The sequence below is a fragment of the Thermobia domestica genome, chromosome 8 (genome assembly GCF_964235325.1).
Source record: "Thermobia domestica chromosome 8, izTheDome1.hap1.1, whole genome shotgun sequence".
Classification (NCBI taxonomy): domain Eukaryota; kingdom Metazoa; phylum Arthropoda; class Insecta; order Zygentoma; family Lepismatidae; genus Thermobia; species Thermobia domestica.
In genome coordinates, this window is record NC_137461.1 from 170,826,143 (window position 1) to 170,845,118 (window position 18,976).

At 34.2% G+C, this 18,976-nt stretch overlaps 1 protein-coding gene across 6 annotated transcripts in view; it reads left to right on the forward strand.

Moving 5' to 3' along the window:
* Positions 1–18,976, forward strand: part of Mo25 (calcium binding protein Mo25) — a 201,628-nt gene that overhangs the window by 126,844 nt on the left and 55,808 nt on the right. For all 6 annotated transcript variants that reach the window (XR_014132748.1, XR_014132749.1, XM_081769268.1 and 3 more), the window contains one exon: positions 5,251–5,415. Coding sequence is in view for 4 of the 6 variants with exons in the window: in XM_081769268.1 (XP_081625394.1) it covers positions 5,251–5,415 (165 nt within the window). In the remaining 2 variants the exon portion in view is untranslated. The remainder of the gene's footprint in view (positions 1–5,250; positions 5,416–18,976) is intronic.

Sequence of the window (18,976 nt, forward strand, 5' to 3'; positions counted from 1 at the left end):
GTCGTTGTATTTTTTTTTTAACTTGGACTTAATTAGTCCTTCTGTACTCTGCAATATTTTGAAATTGTCCATATGTAATTTTGTATAGTGGTTTCACTTGTCCAACTGTTTATCTTTTCGTCCTTCTCAAATGACTCTTGATAATTTGACAATTATATTAAAAGTATGTAAAGATCAGTAAACGTTTCAGGAGTCCTTCATGAGTGAGTCGGCAGACGTATAACATTTGTGGCCAATTAGTCCCGGTTTCAAGTTCAAAATTGGAGACACATCTCAAAGTTTAGCACCAACACCGTTTACTTTCCTCACCATTACTGCAGCACCATCAAAGCCAAACCACACACACTTTGTTTAATGAAATGTTATACTCCTGAAACACCTCTTTCAGTTTTTCGAATAAAGTCTCGGCTTCACCATTATGAACACTGTAATTACAAGGAACGTAAGAGAAGTTTTACCATCCATTGGAGACACCGTTGTAGAAAACACAGCTAACTTTGAATTGATTATGTCAGTAATTTCTTCTACTATCAATCCAATATATGGAGACTTTGTTTTTGTCTTACATCATCTTCCAGAACAGAGCATAAAGCAATCTGTAAATGAAGATAAGAAAAATATGTAGAAAATATTTTAACAATATACTTTACACAGTTTTCTCTGGTTAGTACCGTATTACTTTGTACCGTAGAATTAATTTGCTGAAATAAAGAACAACAAAATGGGTGGGGGGAGCGGCAAATAAAAGCTGAAGGTAGAAAGGACTAATCTAGGAGCAAGTCACACAATTCACTTTATATATTTTTCTTTTCTGAAATTATACATATTGTGTTAAGATCAAGATTATTAATACTTATGGTCAACACAGACCAATACTCGCATCCTTTTAACCTTGAAGCATATATACATACAAACGCTATAGTGTTAATTGAGGTAATATAATCTGAATATACTTAGTTTAACAGAAATAGAATAAAAGACGAATTATATGAAACAAGGGATTAGGGTGCACTTTGTAACCCATTGACGCTAAACAAGCGTTATCTAAGTACAAGGCACAATTGTAGATTAAGGGAAAATATAACATACCTTTGTACTTATAAAGCATTACACGTAGGATCAAGATGTTTTTTATGCAGTGTTGATTGTTCATGCTTGTTTAGCATGAACAGGTTACCAAGTGCACACCAAAACCTCATCAGAAATGACAAGTGCACAAGAATAAGACATAATTTTGTTATCTTAATAAAAAATAGCATGTGCCCTTGTACTTTTAATAGCATTATTTACTTCACTACCTGATTCTCATGGTAACACAGTTACATAAATACTAAACGTCATTTTTTAATGTCAAAATACCATGTCCCTTGTACTTTGAAAGCATTAGTATTTGAAAGTTTCATACTTTGTATTAATAATACTTCATTTGTTGCCTAAAAGCATTTTTAGGTTTTGGCATCAGAAAGCCAGTTACCCAAACAGGTTCCAAGTGTGTGCTCGACCCAACAAATGCTTCTCTTTTATTGAAAATCTTATTTGCATATCAATAACAGCAGAATGAGGTTTGTATTGCGCATACGATGTCGTCTTAAGATGTTAATTTACGTACATTTGCTGCAGTTCTATTAATGACAGGAATTTATAATTAGCTACTTCTTCCTTTCCTAACCAGTACGCAGCAGCCAATACAGCATTCTTGCCTACATCTTCTTTCACCTCGTCCTCTTTGCATTCTAAACTCTTTTTAACTAGTGTTTCCAATGCCCGTTTTTGTTTTGATATGATTTTATTTTTTATAAAGTTTAGCGTCCCGTTCATCAGCAAGGCTATATGAGACGTAAACCTACTGACTAACGTGAAATCCGAACCATATGAGCTACCGCCCGGAATTGAACCAGGTTCTCGCACGTCAGAGGCGCGTATGCTAACCGCTTAGCCACGAAGGAGCTCCGTTTTAGTTTTAATATTACAAGACTTCGTTTATGTATTCCTGAACTCGCATGGTGAAGCAATGTATTGCGCTAAAAATTCTTTGTACCTTGTACAAATGCCTTTCCCGACCTAATTCCTACAGCAATACAATCGCGGCATTTCATTACATTACCGTCAAACTCCAACCATAAAAATTCACATTTCCAAATTTCATTAAAATACTTTTGTGTGTTTTTTTCTTGATGCAGAACTACTCTCTAATTTTCGTTTCGAATTTTTATGGGAAACTTAAAAAAATACGCACTCCGATAATACAAAAATGCTAAACCACGCCAGACTTCAAACTGTTACCACAACTTACTGTTTATAAGAAATCATGAATATTTCTTCTTCTTGTTGTTGCAAAACGGAAAACGACATTCTGTTGCTTTACTATAACTCACCGGTTCACACCAGGTTGATTCAATCTTGTTTCTCTACATCTTATTTGTTGATATGTATTCATCAGTACACCAAATTTGTTCCGCACCACATCACGTTCTTACAATGATAAAAAACTCGCAACAAATGAAACTACTGGGCGCAAATTTTACGAGTCAAATTTGATTTACAGCTTAAAATTTTACAGGTCAAAGAGTCGACAAAATGATAGATTTACGCGTCAATTGCTAGAAAACGCGAGTTATATATATAAAACATATGGGAGGTACACAGTGGATCAGTTTTTAAAACTTCCAGCATAAATCCGTTAAATATATGTATTACTGGAAGTTGTTTACTGTAGAAGTTGGGCACATGTCTCCACTACATTCTTAAGTACTTTCTAAATTTGTTGCGCTGCTCTGTATGGCACAGTTACAGTTACCGCTAATGTTTGTAAATTGGTTCACTGTGCACCACCATCGTACGCAGTGGATCATATATACGTAAACATTGGATCAAAGGAACAAAGTATTGAAGGTAATGAATATAATCATATGATAAAGTGACTCATCATCTTAAAAATTTACAAATGTACATACACCTGTAAGCAATATCGTCAAAACCTGTACTATAGCTCAAAACACAAATAAATGATCAAATTCTAAATAAAAGTGATAATTTAATTATTACAAGCATCTTAATAACATACTTATTAATTTCAGGAGTTAAATATCAAAATAAACAATGAAAATGGTTTTGTTATAAAAATCTTTTAGACAATTAAACTGATATCTTGTCCAGAGAATTATTAGTTCTGGATACTTAAAGTTAGTAGTAAAACCATAACTGGTGGTAAAAATGTACCAGGTACGTTCACTGTCAGACACGTTGTAACGAAGACCCCGTTTTCACCACTCATACATTGATTTAATTGCTTGGCTCCTTTCTCTGTTATTACTTTCTTGGGTCTGAATTATTGTAGTTCCTCTCTCATCTAAGTTGAAAATACTTGAAGGATTACATAATTCGGGATATTTCATATATAAGTTATGTAAATTACTAAAGAATGTCTCAACATTGTGTTTGTTAAATGACGTCAATCTTGAAAAACTACAAGCTTCTGGCTTTCGAATACTAAGATCTTTTACAATAAAGAAACTCCCTTATCCACTCCAGACCTGCAATTTTTGCTTTTTCGCACGACGCAAGTATCGATATATTGTTTTTCTCAGCAAGTCCGTACGCCAAACACTTCACAGCCACGTTAGACAAGCCGTAACACATTTTAGTGCACGTTTTTATATATTCCGCAAGTAAATGCTCCTGCTTCAATGTGAATATTTGTCGCATCGAATAATTTGGTTCCATTTTAATATTGTCACATGGAGCTTTCGTATATTTTGACACGTATCTGTTCAAAGTTGTGTAACCAATGTCCTTTAATTTAGCAACCCTTCTAATAGACTATGCCTGCTCCACCACTAATTGCACTGCGTCTCTCATTGAAATGTCTTTAACGTTTCCTATTTTGCGTGTCTTTCCTCGTGGTCGAACCATTATTCTGCAGCGTGTAACATGAAAGCAGAAGCTCCGTGAGATGGCAATACTACGACGTGTTTTTAAATCAGTATACCAAATATATTGAACTACTATAAACACAATGGGGTACAGAGTGGATCAGTTCACTGTGTACTACACCGATGTGATGCACTGTGTACTTGTTGGTGTTAACGCAAACAGTTGCTTACTACAAGGAACTATTAAAGAAGAAGAAAAAAATAAACTGTTAAATTACATTATTACCTACTTCTGTCCGTAATATTGAAAATTACAGAGTAAATCACAGCATTCACTTCTATTTCTCTTGTTTTTTACTTTACCACAAGCAAAACAGATTTCTCACTTTAGCACACAACAGAAGGATCCATTGTTGACATTTCACTCGCAAGTGCGTAATAGAAAACCAGAATAAACGACAGGCACTAGGCGAATTGGTGCAATAAATAAATGTATAACGTCTTCCGATCCACTATGTACTATCGTCCTCTATATGTATGTAATTTAGGCACTTCGATATGAGGCGATCTATTTAAGGCTCTTTGGACGCGGACTCTTTTTAACCCGGTTGGCCTCTTTGAGTGAGAACCCTTTGACGTGTGGCCTTTTCGATCCGGGCTTTCCTGACATGGGATCAGATTATTTATATCTTGAATTTTACATCTGACTTATCTCCTTTAACATTGCATCGATGTGTATTTCAAAAATGTTGGTTGTAATTATCAAATTTTGTGTTTAATTTTTTAGTCTCTCTGTACTAGAAAAACAAAACAGGGTGTGTTAGTCGTGGTACCTTTCCCCCCTCTCGTTTACTTTCAAGCTTTTTTTTATGTATCCAATATTCAAAGATTTACGGTTATAGTCAGAAGTTAGAAGTATCGGTATTTTGGCACATTAGATATAAGTAAGTTAGGTGATTGGTTTAATGCTTTACATTCCTTCCGTATCAAGGCCGTGTGAGATGCGAAACTAATCCAAACGTGGTATCCAAACTATGTGAGCTCCCATTGGAGCTTGAACCAGCATTTGCCACACCTAGGGCGCGAATGCTAAGCATATAACCACAAGAGACCTCGGATATGAAGCAGATTTTAAACGAGTAGCAGCAATCCAAGGTACACACATCTGACCCCTGTTAACTTGAATTACTATTGTGAAGTAGTTTCTGTGTCAGAACTAACAGATACAAGAATTTTGTGTTGTTGAAGTATAATTTTACGCGTTAGATCTTTCTGAGTACGTGCTTCAAAATTAGTCAGATTATTATAATCATTAAAGTAATTAATAAAGTGTTGGTGTCCTCATTTATAATTTCGTTTCTGGTATTATTTCTTACAGGAATTGCTAACACGCCATAAAATATTGTGTGCAGAATTTTTGGAAGTTAATTACGACAAAGTATTTTCACATTACCAGAGACTACTAAACTCTGAGAACTATGTTACCCGCCGGCAAAGTTTGAAATTATTGGGTGAATTACTTTTGGATAGGCATAATTTTACTGTAAGTACAGGTTTCCAATGCATAATAATTTATTTTCAGCAATTGTTGCGTTTCTGGTGTAAGAAGTAAGTGTGATTGTTAATTACGGAATCAAATAATAGCAAATGGTAGTGGTATTAAGGATATATGTTAACTGTTTATGTAATAGTGGTGATAATTAAGCAACAAAGAACAAGTATTATGAAGTTTATATACCAAATGCAATGGTAGATTAGGTATTACTATATGAAGAATGTTATAAAAAGGTCGGGACGGTGGAACGTCTCTAGAAATACAGTTTTGATTTAGAAAACCACGAAATTCGTGTCTAGTAATTTTAAAACAGCTATTTAACTATGCTTAGACGAAGTTGCCCTTGCCACTAAGGAGGAGATAGAGATCTACTTCAAAATTACAAATAGAAACCCCCTATCTTTACTGCAGAATCGGATTCTGCGACCGAAGCCACGTAAATAAAAGTCGGTCAGTGTACTGTTGGCGCTAACACTTCTACACAAGTAAAGATACTAATGCGTTTGCGAAACAAATTCCTAAAAATGTTAATTGAACCAGACTATACGTGTTCCTTTTCGTGAATAATCATTAATCAGAGGTTTGTTATGTGGTTAGGGTGACCAGAGATAGAGCAATTTAAACCACGAAACGTATGCTTAATTGTGCAGTTCACTTCTACTAAAACGAACACAAGGTAATATTGCCATGGTTTAACATGGGGAAAGATTATCTTCATGTTTCTTCCGTTCCCTCCCATATTATCATTCTACAAATTGTAATTTCATAGCCTTCCATCTTAACCTAAATAACATAATCGTGAGACATAAAAGGCTTCATTTTATTTTTACACATGACCGGTCAATATTGCAACTAATCAATTTCCAGTAACATATAAGAATCATGGAAATATACATTGTGTAACAAAAAGGTACGGCAAAATTTTAGGGGCGACTTCCTTATGGGTAGACAAACAGAAAAGTCCATATGAACATATGTCAGGAAGTGCATCGCTACAGAGTTACGGTCATTAAGCCGTCTGATGCTTTGAAATAGTCATATTCTGGACGCCCCTTAACGTGACTCGATTTAAACCTCAATAGCTCACCCCTAATTAAGCTAGGAAGATAATTTTGGTATTAATGTATTCCTGAAGGATGAAGCTTTCCGCCGATATGTATTTCATGTAGGTGGGGGGGTCCACGGCAGACGGGGAGGGGAACTACCTGTTTTTGTTTTTTGCATTACGTTGTTACCCTTCCCCGTCCATTGTGGTACCCTCCACATACATGAAATACATATCTGTCGAAAGCTTCATTCTTCAGGAATGCATTAATACCAAAATTATCTTCCTAGCTTAATTATTGAGGTTTAAATTGAATCACATTAAGGGACGACCAGAATATGACTATTTCACAGCATCAGACGGCTCAATGGCCGTAACTCTGTAACGATGCATTTATTGACATATGGCCATATGAACTTTTTTGCTTGTCTACCCATAAGAAATCCACCTCCAAATTTTGCCGTACCTTTTTGTTAACCCTGCATATACATATATACAGGGTGTTTCAAAACAACACCGACATTTGGGAAGTGATAGGTCCATAGCTCCAATAATATGGCACCTACTGTAGTCGCGTCAAGATCACGTAGGAACTAGTATGTGCCCTATCCAAATATCTATGTTTCAGAATCCTGTGGTACTACCGCAATAATTTTTATAGAGATAGTTGATTACTTCAAATTATATGTCCGTAGCAAAACTCCCTCTATAAAAGTTGTTGCGTGAGTACCGCAGGATTACGAAACCTGTAGTTTTGGATAGGGCACATATTAGTTCTTAAGTGAAGTCTTGACCCGACTACAGTAATTGGAAGCAAATATTTATTATTATTATTATTATTATTATTATTATTATCTATAACAGGGGTTTCCCCCCAATTACAATTGGTGTACAAGCATATGTTTCAAATATTATTACAAAAGAAAAAAAACAGAAAAGAAAAAGAAGACGTCATATATAAGTATTTATTACAGTATTAACTACAATAATCAAAAAGAATATTGCAATATGCACAGTGATACAAACATTTTTTCTACAATACATAATGCTTTTACAATTTATAATTACAAATAAGTTACTATCAATTTCATTTCCACCTTGCTTCTATAACTGAAACTTCCTACTTGCACTCCAGCAAGTTTTAAATATATTTACCTAGATATGTATCAAAAATAAAAATAAAATCTTTATGCAATATTAACAGCAAGTAAAATCTAAACTAGTACTTTAATTTTTGATACATATACTTTAAATGGTAAAGAAAAATCAGTATTTGAGTTACGTTGCACCAGTTCATTATGTTTTTTACTAAGCCTTATGACAGGTGAAAATTGGTGAAAATTAGAGCGTGAAGTACCATAATAAAAAGGTAACCTAATACGCAATACATCTTTCTTTACATTAAAAAAGTCGGGATTATTAATAACAACATTAATAATTTTATACAAAAAGATATGTTGACTTATTTCTCTTCTGGTATATAACAAAGTTACAGCAAATTCTTCGAGTAAAGATTTATAAGAAATCCTTTAAAAATACGAGGATTTATTGTATTTTTTATAATAAAGAAATCGCAGAAACTTACTTTGTACACGTTCAATTTTCTCTATATTCTTTCTAGTGTAAGGAAACCATATCAGGCTAGCATATTCTAACTTGCTTCTTGTAAGACTATTAAATAAATTAGTCAAAGCAAATGCATTTTTCATCACCTGAGTATTTCTAAACACAAATCCAAGTAATTTGAAAGTCTAATTACACATTTTGTTAATATGAAATTCAAAGGTTAATTTATCATCCAATGTGACCCCAAGATCTTTTACAACATTACATCTTTTTAAACTTTTTCCAGACAATTGATAATCGTAACATAAAGCTTTTCTCTTTCTAGAAAAAGATATAACACAGTATTTATTTGAGTTAAAATATAGCGTATTGTCTAAACTCCATTTGTATGCCCTTGATAAATCAGAATTTAATTCATTGCAGTCAGTGAGTGTTTTTATCTCTTTAAATAATTTGACATCATCAGCAAATAACAAACACTTGGAGTATTTGAAGATATCTGTTAAGTCATTAATGAATAATAAAAAAAAAAAATTAAAGTCCCAAATTGGAACCTTGTGATACCCCAGAATTTACTTTATATATGTAAGAATTTGTATGTCTATATGTTACGAATTGTTGTCGATCACTCAGATAAGAAGAAATCAGTTTTAAAAAATTATCACAAAAACCAAATTTAGACAATTTATTTAGAAGAATATCATGATCCAGAGTATCAAAAGCTTTTGAAAAATCCAAATAAACTGTGTCAACCATGTTTCCATTATTAAAGGAATTAAATATATATTGAACAAAGTTAACTAAATTTGTTACAGTGGATTTTCCTTGACAAAAACCATGTTGATTAATAGATATATATGGTTTAACATGATTATATATTCTTCTGTATAATATATTTTCAAGTATTTTTGATGGGGCTGAAATAACCAAAATGGGTCTGTAATTTCCTATCTCTAAAGGATTACCTGATTTATGGATTGGACAAACTCTTGAATTTTTCCAGAGCTTAGGATATATTTGTGTTTTTAAAATTAAATTATAAATATGACATAACGGAATTTTCAACACTGAACAGCAACCTTTAAAAATGTACGCTGGAATCAAGTCAGGTCCACTAGGTTTTGAGGGTTTTAATTTTTTTACAGCTTCATTGTATTTCGAATCAGTAATTGGATATAGAGAAAGACATTGAGAAACTATCGTGTCAACTGAATCAAATTTACTATATGTGCAAGGGGTAGGAGAATACACATTTTTAAAGTAATCTGCAAAGGCATTAAATGTCAATTCATTTGACATCAATACTTCATTTTTTATAGTCATACAGCAATTTGACTTTTTTATTTTTTATAAATGCCCAAAGTGGTTTTGTATCTTTAACAAGAGTAGACTCTATCTGAGAGATATATAATTTATATGATGAATCAATCATACTTTCTAATTTGCTTCTCAATTCAACAAATTTATTATGATAATAAACCGAGTATTTCTGCCGTTTTCTACAAAATTCTTTTTCCTTTATACATTTAATGATTGAGGAAGAAAACCAGGGGGCTCATTCCATGTCAAATGAACCAATGCCATTTGCCCTTATGTCATGGATTTTCTTCATATTTTTTCTTTGGGTAGATACCCATGAGAAATGACCACAGGAATATTTGCAGATTTTTATCTCCTAAACGAACCTCAGGAAAAATAAATGAAAATCTGATGTTTTCCGAGACTTCTGCCGCGGAAAAATCGACATGTAATGTTAAAAATTCTGTAATTCCTTTATTTTAGGCCAATTGAAGTGTTTCTGGTGTCAAATTAAAGCTAATAGTCTCTACTGTTCAGAACTACTGTTGAATCAGAAAAAGTGGTTCATAGAAAACAGATACAAACGCTGAAACACAATTTGTATGATTCATATGTGATTTTTGTGAAACAATCATATCTGCTAAATCACTGAAAACACGACCGCCATATTTTTACCTCAGATTCACCTAAATATGTATGTTCAATAGTGCAAAAATGAAAAGGGTGTCTTTTGTGGTTTGTTAGTACGAAATTATAATGCAGGGACACGACTTATGGCACGTTATTAACATGCGTTGAATATTGTACAACAATTCACTGGCACACTGTTGGTTTTTTTTTATGTTCACAGAGATATACAAATAATATCTGGGTAAAATGTAGGAGTTACAACAACATATTAGTTACACATATACAGGCAGATACAACTACAAATAAATACCTGAATAAATTAAAGTTTAAAACGTCCCCTTCTTTTGCATCAGCTGGTAAGTTGAAGTATAAATGGTCTCAGCAACTAATGTTTGAACACTGTCTTCAATGAAGTAGTTTCTTCCTGAAAGTGTTTTCAAGCTTGGCACTGGAACCTCTTTGATAATGTTTGCAAATGGCACTCAACAATAGTCTTCTGTTTCTAACTAACTAACTAACTCTATGGCCTATGGAACCCGGAGGTTCAATGCCGCGTTCACAAAAGCTCTCCACTGACTTCTACCCTTAGCTAACTGCATCCAGTTTCTACTTTCTATTCCAATCTCTGCGAGATCCATCTTAATATTGTCCTCCCATTTGCGCCTAGGTCTTCCTAATGGTCGTTTTCCGATTGGTCTTCCAGTCAAGACTTCGAAAGCATTTCTACTTTCTTCCATTCTAGCTACATGACCCGCCCACCTAAGCCTCCTGGACTTGACGATCCTAACAATGTTGGGTAAACCATATAAATTATGTAGGCTTCTGTTTCTGGCCAAAAAAATGTATTCGAAGGTCCAGACGGGTGCATAAATTGAACTTTTGCATCCCTCTCAAAGTAGGAGATTTCAATGACTTTTCCTATTTACCACTTCCTGTCATACTGAACAGCGTAAAACTTCTCTTGTGACACTTTGATGAAAGTATCCCTTTCCTTACATTCAAACACAGCTTGAAATGATGTCTTTGATAATGATGTTTTCTTCACAAGGAGGGTTGATCCATGCAGAGGCTGGAAGAAATTGTTTTCTCTTGTTCCTGGTACTGTGTTGGCAGTTTCAAAACGTTTTTCCAAAAACTGTGTGCTTTCTTCTATTTCGTTTTCATCAACATAGAATGATGTTATTCCTTTTACATTTTCGGCAGCAAATTTGTACACATCTTCTGCACTTAAAATGTGACCATCTGTAGTTCTCTGGAGATTTGCTCTAGTAACAAGTCTCTTAATGGTACCACCTATTCCATCACATGCATTTTTCCCATGGCTTGTGGCAAAAAAAAAAAAAAAAAAAAAAAAAAAAAAAAATCCACTCAGACGTTAAGCCATGGTCTTGATGATAGTGACAAAGGTTAATAAAGTTTTTATAGTTCTTGTACTGTGCCCCGGATCCGTCACTAAAGTAAATTGCATGTGTGAGGTTTGGATTTTCAGTTAATATGTACTGTATGAATTTCTTCTGAAATGTAAAAAACGTGCAGATATCATGTTTTAGACAGTTACTAATGAAACACATTGACAATGAGGTCCGTATCTTTCTTCGTATAAACAACAACAGGGTGTATTGTAACTTGGATATTGTGCCAATGGAAGCCTTGAGTAGCATCTTGCACAATGCAGGTGTAATTTTCACTTAAATCTACCAATATAAGACATTCATTAATTGTTAATTTGGTTTTCACTTCTTTCAGGGAAGCACTCTGAGACTTGGCAATGAAATGATGTTTTGTCAAAGTGTCCAGTTTATTAACTAGAGTATTGATGAATTCATCAACATATTTAACTAATGTTTCAAGCATAGAACGATCTGTTTGGAGCTCGAAATTTGTTTTATAGATTTTGGTAGTGAACAAAAGTAAAATTTCAAAATGGCGGCCAGATTTTCAAAATGGTGGCCATCCACGCTATAGGGCGCAGTTTTCGGGTTTCTGACTTGAAATTTTATGAATAGAAGCATCAGACATATACAATTTACTGTGCGTAATATTAAAGTGGAGCAATGTCAACTTTCAAAATGACGGTCGATTTTTAAAATGGCGGCCATCTACACTCCAGGACGTAATTTTCAGTATTGACTTGAAATTTTGAGAATAGAAGCAAAAGACATATAAAATTTAGTGTATATAACAATCAAGTGATCCAATGTACAGTTTCAAAATGGCGGTCATCCACTCTATACGGCGCAATTTTCGAAATTTACGTGAGGCACCTGGTCATTAGACCCACTAGTAATAGTAATGTGGATATGTGTGATGGGGAGTGAGTGAGCGAGAATGTCATTGCAATTGACTTCATTCAATATGTATGATATCCTTCCGTATTCATAAAATAATGTTTGAATATATTAATTTTTGCACATTAGGCGTTCATCTCAACCAAGCCAAATGTAAGCAATGTAGTAAACATTCCAACAAAATGCAACATTTCTATAGTTAATAACATGTTAATGTTAAATGTTAATAACATGCCATAAGTCGTGTCCCTGCATTATAATTTCTTACTGACAAACCACAAAAAACACCCTTTTCATTTTTGCACTATTGAACATATTTAGGTGAATTTGAGGTTAAAATGTGGCGGTTGTGTTTTCAGTGATTTAGCAGATATGATTTTCTACAAAAATCACATATAAATCATACAAATTGTGTTTCAGAGTTTGTGTCTGTTTTCTATGAAAAACGTTTTCTGATTCAACAGTAGTTCTGAACAGTAGAGACTATTAGCTTTAATTTGACACCAGAAACACTTCAATTGGCCGAAAAATAAGGGAGTTACAGAATTTTTAACATTACGTGTTGATTTTTCCGCGGCAGAAGTCTCGGAAAATGCCAGATTTTCATTTATTTTTCCTGAGGTCCGTTTAGGAGATAAAAATCTGCAAATATTCCTGTGGTCATTTCTCATAGGTATCTACCCACAGACAAAATATGAAGAAAATCCATGATGTAAGGGCAACCATAAAATCTGATATTGGTTCATTTGACATGGAATGAGCCAGGGAGGATAATGATGTCTTGCATTTACCACCTTCTTAGGCACATTCTTATTAATAATATTGTTAAAATGTCGTAAAATTTGTTTAGTGCACTCTCAGGATTATAACTCATTATTACTACATCCCAATTTTCGTCTCTTAAGGAAGTATAAATATTAACAAAGTCAGCTTTGCTATAATTAAACATTGTCACCTGACTCTGTTTTGCATAAGTTATTTTTCCTGTTACTAATATTTGTATTAGCAAAGATGGATGATGATCATCTTCTTTTAATAGTGCACAAGCATTTTTAGCAATACTACAATTTGTACTTTGATTAACAGAAACCAGGTCCAATGTCCTCTTATTTTTATTTTTAATATCATTTACCAATTTTAGATCACAAAGAGAGAAAAAATTCGCAAGAGCAATACAAATGTTACCATTGTGTAGTAGGTCGGTAGTATTATCTTTAACTTCAGGGATATTCAAGACACCAGCAATCACTACCTGATACTGGTTAGAAATAATAATACTTTCCATTAATCGGTAATATTCAACATACTCATCTAATTTAGACTTTGGTGGAAAATAAACCGTTGAAATAACAAAAGTATTTATCACAAACTGTAACTTAATACGCACTGTTTCGACACCATTAATACTAATTTCTATATTTTCAGTTTGGTATTTATTCAAGGCAGCAACAAGAACAGCCCCTCCTCCTTTAGTTACTCTATCATTACGAAACACGTTATATCGATCGTCAATAAATTCATTATTAAAAATATTATCATCTAATCACGTTTCTGTTAATATTATTACATCATAATTTTCTGCAGATATACTAAGCAAGAGATCATACAATTTAGTATTAATACCCAGTAGGTCCCATAGTATTGGAGCTATCTACCTTTAAAGTTCATTTTCGGCAGCCTATAACTCCAAAAGGTAGCATTTGTGCACTCAGGTTGGTCTAAACTTTTTGTCTTATCTTGGTGTCAGGAATCACCTCCCAAACGTTGTCGGTATTGTTTTGAAACAACCTCTCTCTCTCTCTCTCTCTCTCTCTCTCTCTCTCTCTATATATATATATATATATATATATATATATATATATATATATATATATATATATACCTGTATTCAAAGTTGCTACACGTGTTACTTATTGAAGTAATATTGTGACAAAGGAAGAAGTGAAAATGTCATGCCTTATTCCGTTATGCTGCAGAGCTACTTAGGTCATTTTGAATTCAGTTGGAAGTTCTAGCAAACGTACAGTAGTTGCATTCAACAAATGGTGTGCAAGTTTCTAATCATATCTTACAATCTAACTAACTTACTAACTCTATGGCCTATGGAACCCGGAGGTTCAATGCCGCGTTCACAAAAGTTCTCCACTGATTTCTATCCTTAGCTAACTGCATCCAGTTTCTACTTTGTATTCCAATCTCTGCGAGATCCATCTTAACATTGTCTTCCCATCTGCGCCTAGGTGTTCCTAATGGTCGTTTTCCGATTGGTCTTCCAGTCAAGACTTTGAAAGCGTTTCTACTTTCTTCCGTTCTAGCTACATGACCCGCCCACCTAAGCCTCCTAGACTTGACGACCCTAACAATGTTGGGTAACCATATAAATTACGTAGTTCCTCGTTATGAAATTTCCGCCATTCCTCATTCTCGTTCCTCTTGGGTACGAATATTCGTCTCAGGATCTTGTTCTCAAATACTTTCAGTCTATGTTCTTCCCGCAGAGTAAGTAACCATGTTTCGCAGCCATACAGAAAAATAGGCATGATTATCGTTTTGTATATTTTAAGCTTTAAATTCCTCGATAGAATTCGCGATGACAAGAGATTTTGAACCGAATAGTAACACGAATTCCCTGCTTTTAGTCGACATTTAATTTCTCCGTGAATATGATTTTCCTCTGTTAATATTGATCCTAGATATTTGAAACTACCCACTTTATCAAAAGTATTATTTAATATTTTAACGCATCCACAATTTGCTGTATTCCGGTCCCGACGCACTTCCATGTATTTAGTTTTCTCTGCATTTACTTCTAAACCCATGTCCCTGCAAGAGTTTAATAAGATCTCTGCATTTTTCTATTGTTCTCCTATCATCCCCTATTAAATTTATGCCATAACCTGGTGAATACCGTTCAACTCTAGGCCCTGGTTGCTATCTTTGATTTTCCTTATAGCGTATTCCAGAACGAAATTAAATAATAATGGCGACAACGCATCTCTTTGTTTCAGGCCATTTTCGACGTGAAAACTCGTGGACAAAAGTTTCCTACCCGGACTTTACTTTGGGATTCATTTAAACATATCTTAATTAATCTAATTAGCTTTCTCGGTATTCCAAGTTCTGTAAGAACGTTGTATAATGTTTCTCTCCTAACCGAGTCGTACGCCTTTCTAAAATCAATAAATAGTTGATGTACCGGGGTATTGTATTCCCACTTTTTTTTCGAGTATTTGGCGAATGGTAAATATTTGGTCGATAGTTTATCGATTTCGTCTAAATCCGCATTGATAATCTCCAATAATTTCATCTGCGTATGGGGTCAGTCTTGCTAATAGAATATTTGAAAGGATTTTATAGGATGTTGACAGAAGAGAAATGCCTCGATAATTATTACAGTCAGTTTTGTCGCCTTTCTTGTGAATTGGAACAATGATTGATTCTTTCCACTCTTGTGGCAATTCTTCCTTGTTCCAGATAAGGAGAATGAGTTTGTGTATCTTGTTCCACAATTTTTCGCCTCCAGCTAAAATTAACTCAGCCGGAATTTCATCTACACCCGGAGATTTGTGTTTCTTTAATTTCTTTATAGCGGTTTCTACTTCTATTCGGTTGGGTTTCTGGAATATACGGTTCTGTGGTGTGTATCTCCTTTTCTCCACGCACACTAGTTTTTGGTTGCGTGTTAAGCAAATCGTCAAAGAAATCTTTCCATCTATTTAAGATGCTATCCGTGTCAGTGAGAACTGTACCGTCAGATTTCTTTAATATATAAGCACAAGGTTGATAGCCTTTCTTAAATTCGTTGATTCCCTTATACATGTCCCAGATGTTTTTATTTTTACTATTATCTTCAAATTCCTTAATTTTACCTTTCAGAAAATCGCATTTCTTTTTTAAAAAGTTTTGGAAATTTCCCGCCTGATATCTGCGAAATTTTGTGTAGTTATTTCATTCGGATTTTGTAGCCAGCGTAATTTTGCCTGTTTTCTCTTCTTTGCTAGTTTAATGCATTCCTGGTCGAACCATGGTTTGTTCCTACTTATTTCCACGGGTCCCAATTTTTCTTTTGCTGAAATTTTAATGCTATCTCTAATTTCAATCCAGGTATCCTCAACACTAGTTCACTCCATAGGTGTCCAAACTCGCGAGCCCGACGCTCGTGAGCTCGGCACTCACGCTCAACCGGGCTCGGCTCAATAATTGAGCGCGAACCCGAGTGAGCCCGAGCCCACTTGAGATTAGTGAGCGCGAACCCAATCGAGAGAAGTGAGTGCGAGCCCGAGTGAGTGCAAGCTCAGTTGAGAGAAGTGAACGTGAGCCCGAGCGAGCGCGAGTTAAATTGAGTGCGAGCCCGCGCTCACTTCACACTCACGCGGACTCATTTGCTTTAGAGTGAAAAAAAAAAAAAAAATAGAAAACTAATTCCATGTGCAGAATTGTAAAGGAAAAATGAAACAACTTTACAAAAAGAAAAAGCACATTCTTGAGGTCTGAGCTGTCATTTCTTTGTCCAGAGGACTTCAAACCTTTCGATAGAGAACCGACTTTTTCATGGTTATTATGAGAGGATGGTATTTGTTTGAGGCAGGTATTTGTTTTTGTTGTTTCAGTAACAACTTCCATGACCCAAGCTTTTTTGTAAGATCATAGAGTAAGGAAACTACTTGACCTTGCGAAGTAGGAAATTTATTTACTAGCAACTAATGAAGCTGTGCGTTCATAGAAAAGTCGAGCGAAATAATTATGTATTATTTAATTGTAGCTTCTTTAAATCCCAATAAACAAAAGCTCGCCGATAGCGAACATAAGCTCCCTTGAGGGACTTGTAATAAAATTCACCGAATATTGAAATTCAGGTGTTAGTTACTTCCTAAGCAGAAAATGGAGGACTATCTTATATAACTTATCTATCAGGTATAAAAAAATAATAAGGACGTTGCGGAGTTGCGTTGTATTAAACGTGGGCAGACCTTGAGGAACTTGTAATAAAATGCCCTGGATATTAAAATCTAGATTTTGACTACAATTACAAATAACTCGGTAGAAAGTAGAGCTACTAATGTCGTATAGCAGTTATCAGATATCAGAATAAAATAGGGATGTTGCAAGTTTAATATGTGAAGCATCGCGACAGTAAGCCTAATTTTGGCCCTGGAAATTTTCGAACCAAATTTTTCTTATAAGCCTGACAATTCATCAACTGCATTAAAATAATTTCCTGATAAGGCATGAGTACTTACATAATAGAATTTGCTTGCTAACAGGACTGGTGATTTTTAATTTTTAATTTTTTTTTTTTTTTTTTTTTTTTTTTTTTTTTTTTTTTTTTAGTTTACGAAATCATCATACTCAGATATATTTAGGCTTTGCTTCTTAGTGCTGCCGTCGTGCTTGCAGACCAACACTCAAACAAATCTCTTATTTACTAAGATTTTTTTGGTTCATAAGTTGTTTTGATCTTAGTAAATAAGAAAGAGATTCATTTGATAAGTATTGGTCTGCAAATGTGATGACATCCTTAAGACTTGAGCTATGCAACACTCTTAATATTTTATTCTGATGTCTGATAACTTCTATATGACGTTAGTCATATAGCCTATTTTCTATTGAGGAACTAGGCCTACTAGTAGTCAAAGCCCAGATTTAAATATCAGTAGCATTTTATTTCAAGTTCCTTAAAATCCGCCCACGTTTAATACATTAAACCCTGCAAGATTTTTATTTTTATATCTGACAACTGATATATAGCATTAATAGCTCTATTTTCTACTGAATTAGGCCTACTGCTAGTCAGTCTAGATTTTAATACCTCTTTATACCCATCATACGTTTTTCTAAAGCGAAATGAAATATATATCAGATACTTTCAGCCATAGCGGAAAAAAAAAGAAAATACCCTTTCCCCAAAATCTTTTTCCGATATTTCTGTGCTGCAAAATTTCTTGCACCGAAAGTTTCAGCATAGGAGAGGGGGTTGGATTGCTTTCTTCAGTTTGTCCAAATCCGTTTTCAATTTATATTTTAATACTCAAAATCTACTTATTTTCCGTTTGCTATTTTTCCATTGCTTGCTTGTATTTATTTTATTCAGGTTTATTTTCCTTTGCAATTAAATTAATTAACCTATAAATGTAGTTAGTTATCATCATTGTACCGGTATTCTTTATTGCATTAATTATCTTATAACACAATTATATTATTAGTGGTGAGCTTATGTCCGCGACATTTAAAGAGGGTCGCCAACGATATGCAGGAAAAATTATTCTCTCTTCCTGGCTTGTTTCTTCCCTACTTGACAAATGTTATATTGCTTTGCTTGGTGAATCCGTTTCCTTGAACATTCAGAAAATCAACTTAAACTATTGCTTTTGCAAAACGCTGACTAAACGATAAAAAAAAATCACCTATAATTTATTCCTAATAAAAATCTTTGGACAACAGTATTACAAGCCCTCCCACTGGTCTAATGGCTAGCATGCGCGACTTTGGTTATCGATTCCCTGTGGGAAAGTATTGAACGACAGTGGTTCAGATTCCACGTTAAAACTATAAGTCCATGTCTCATATAGCCTTGCTGATGAAAGGGGACGGTGAAAGATAAACAATTAATCAATCAACAGTATTTCAAATTTCAGCTGCATAAACAACCTATGACTTGTAGGACTAGTTCATTTTGTTAAAGCAGCTGTTTTAACGAAGTTTAGTATTAACGTGTCAGGTA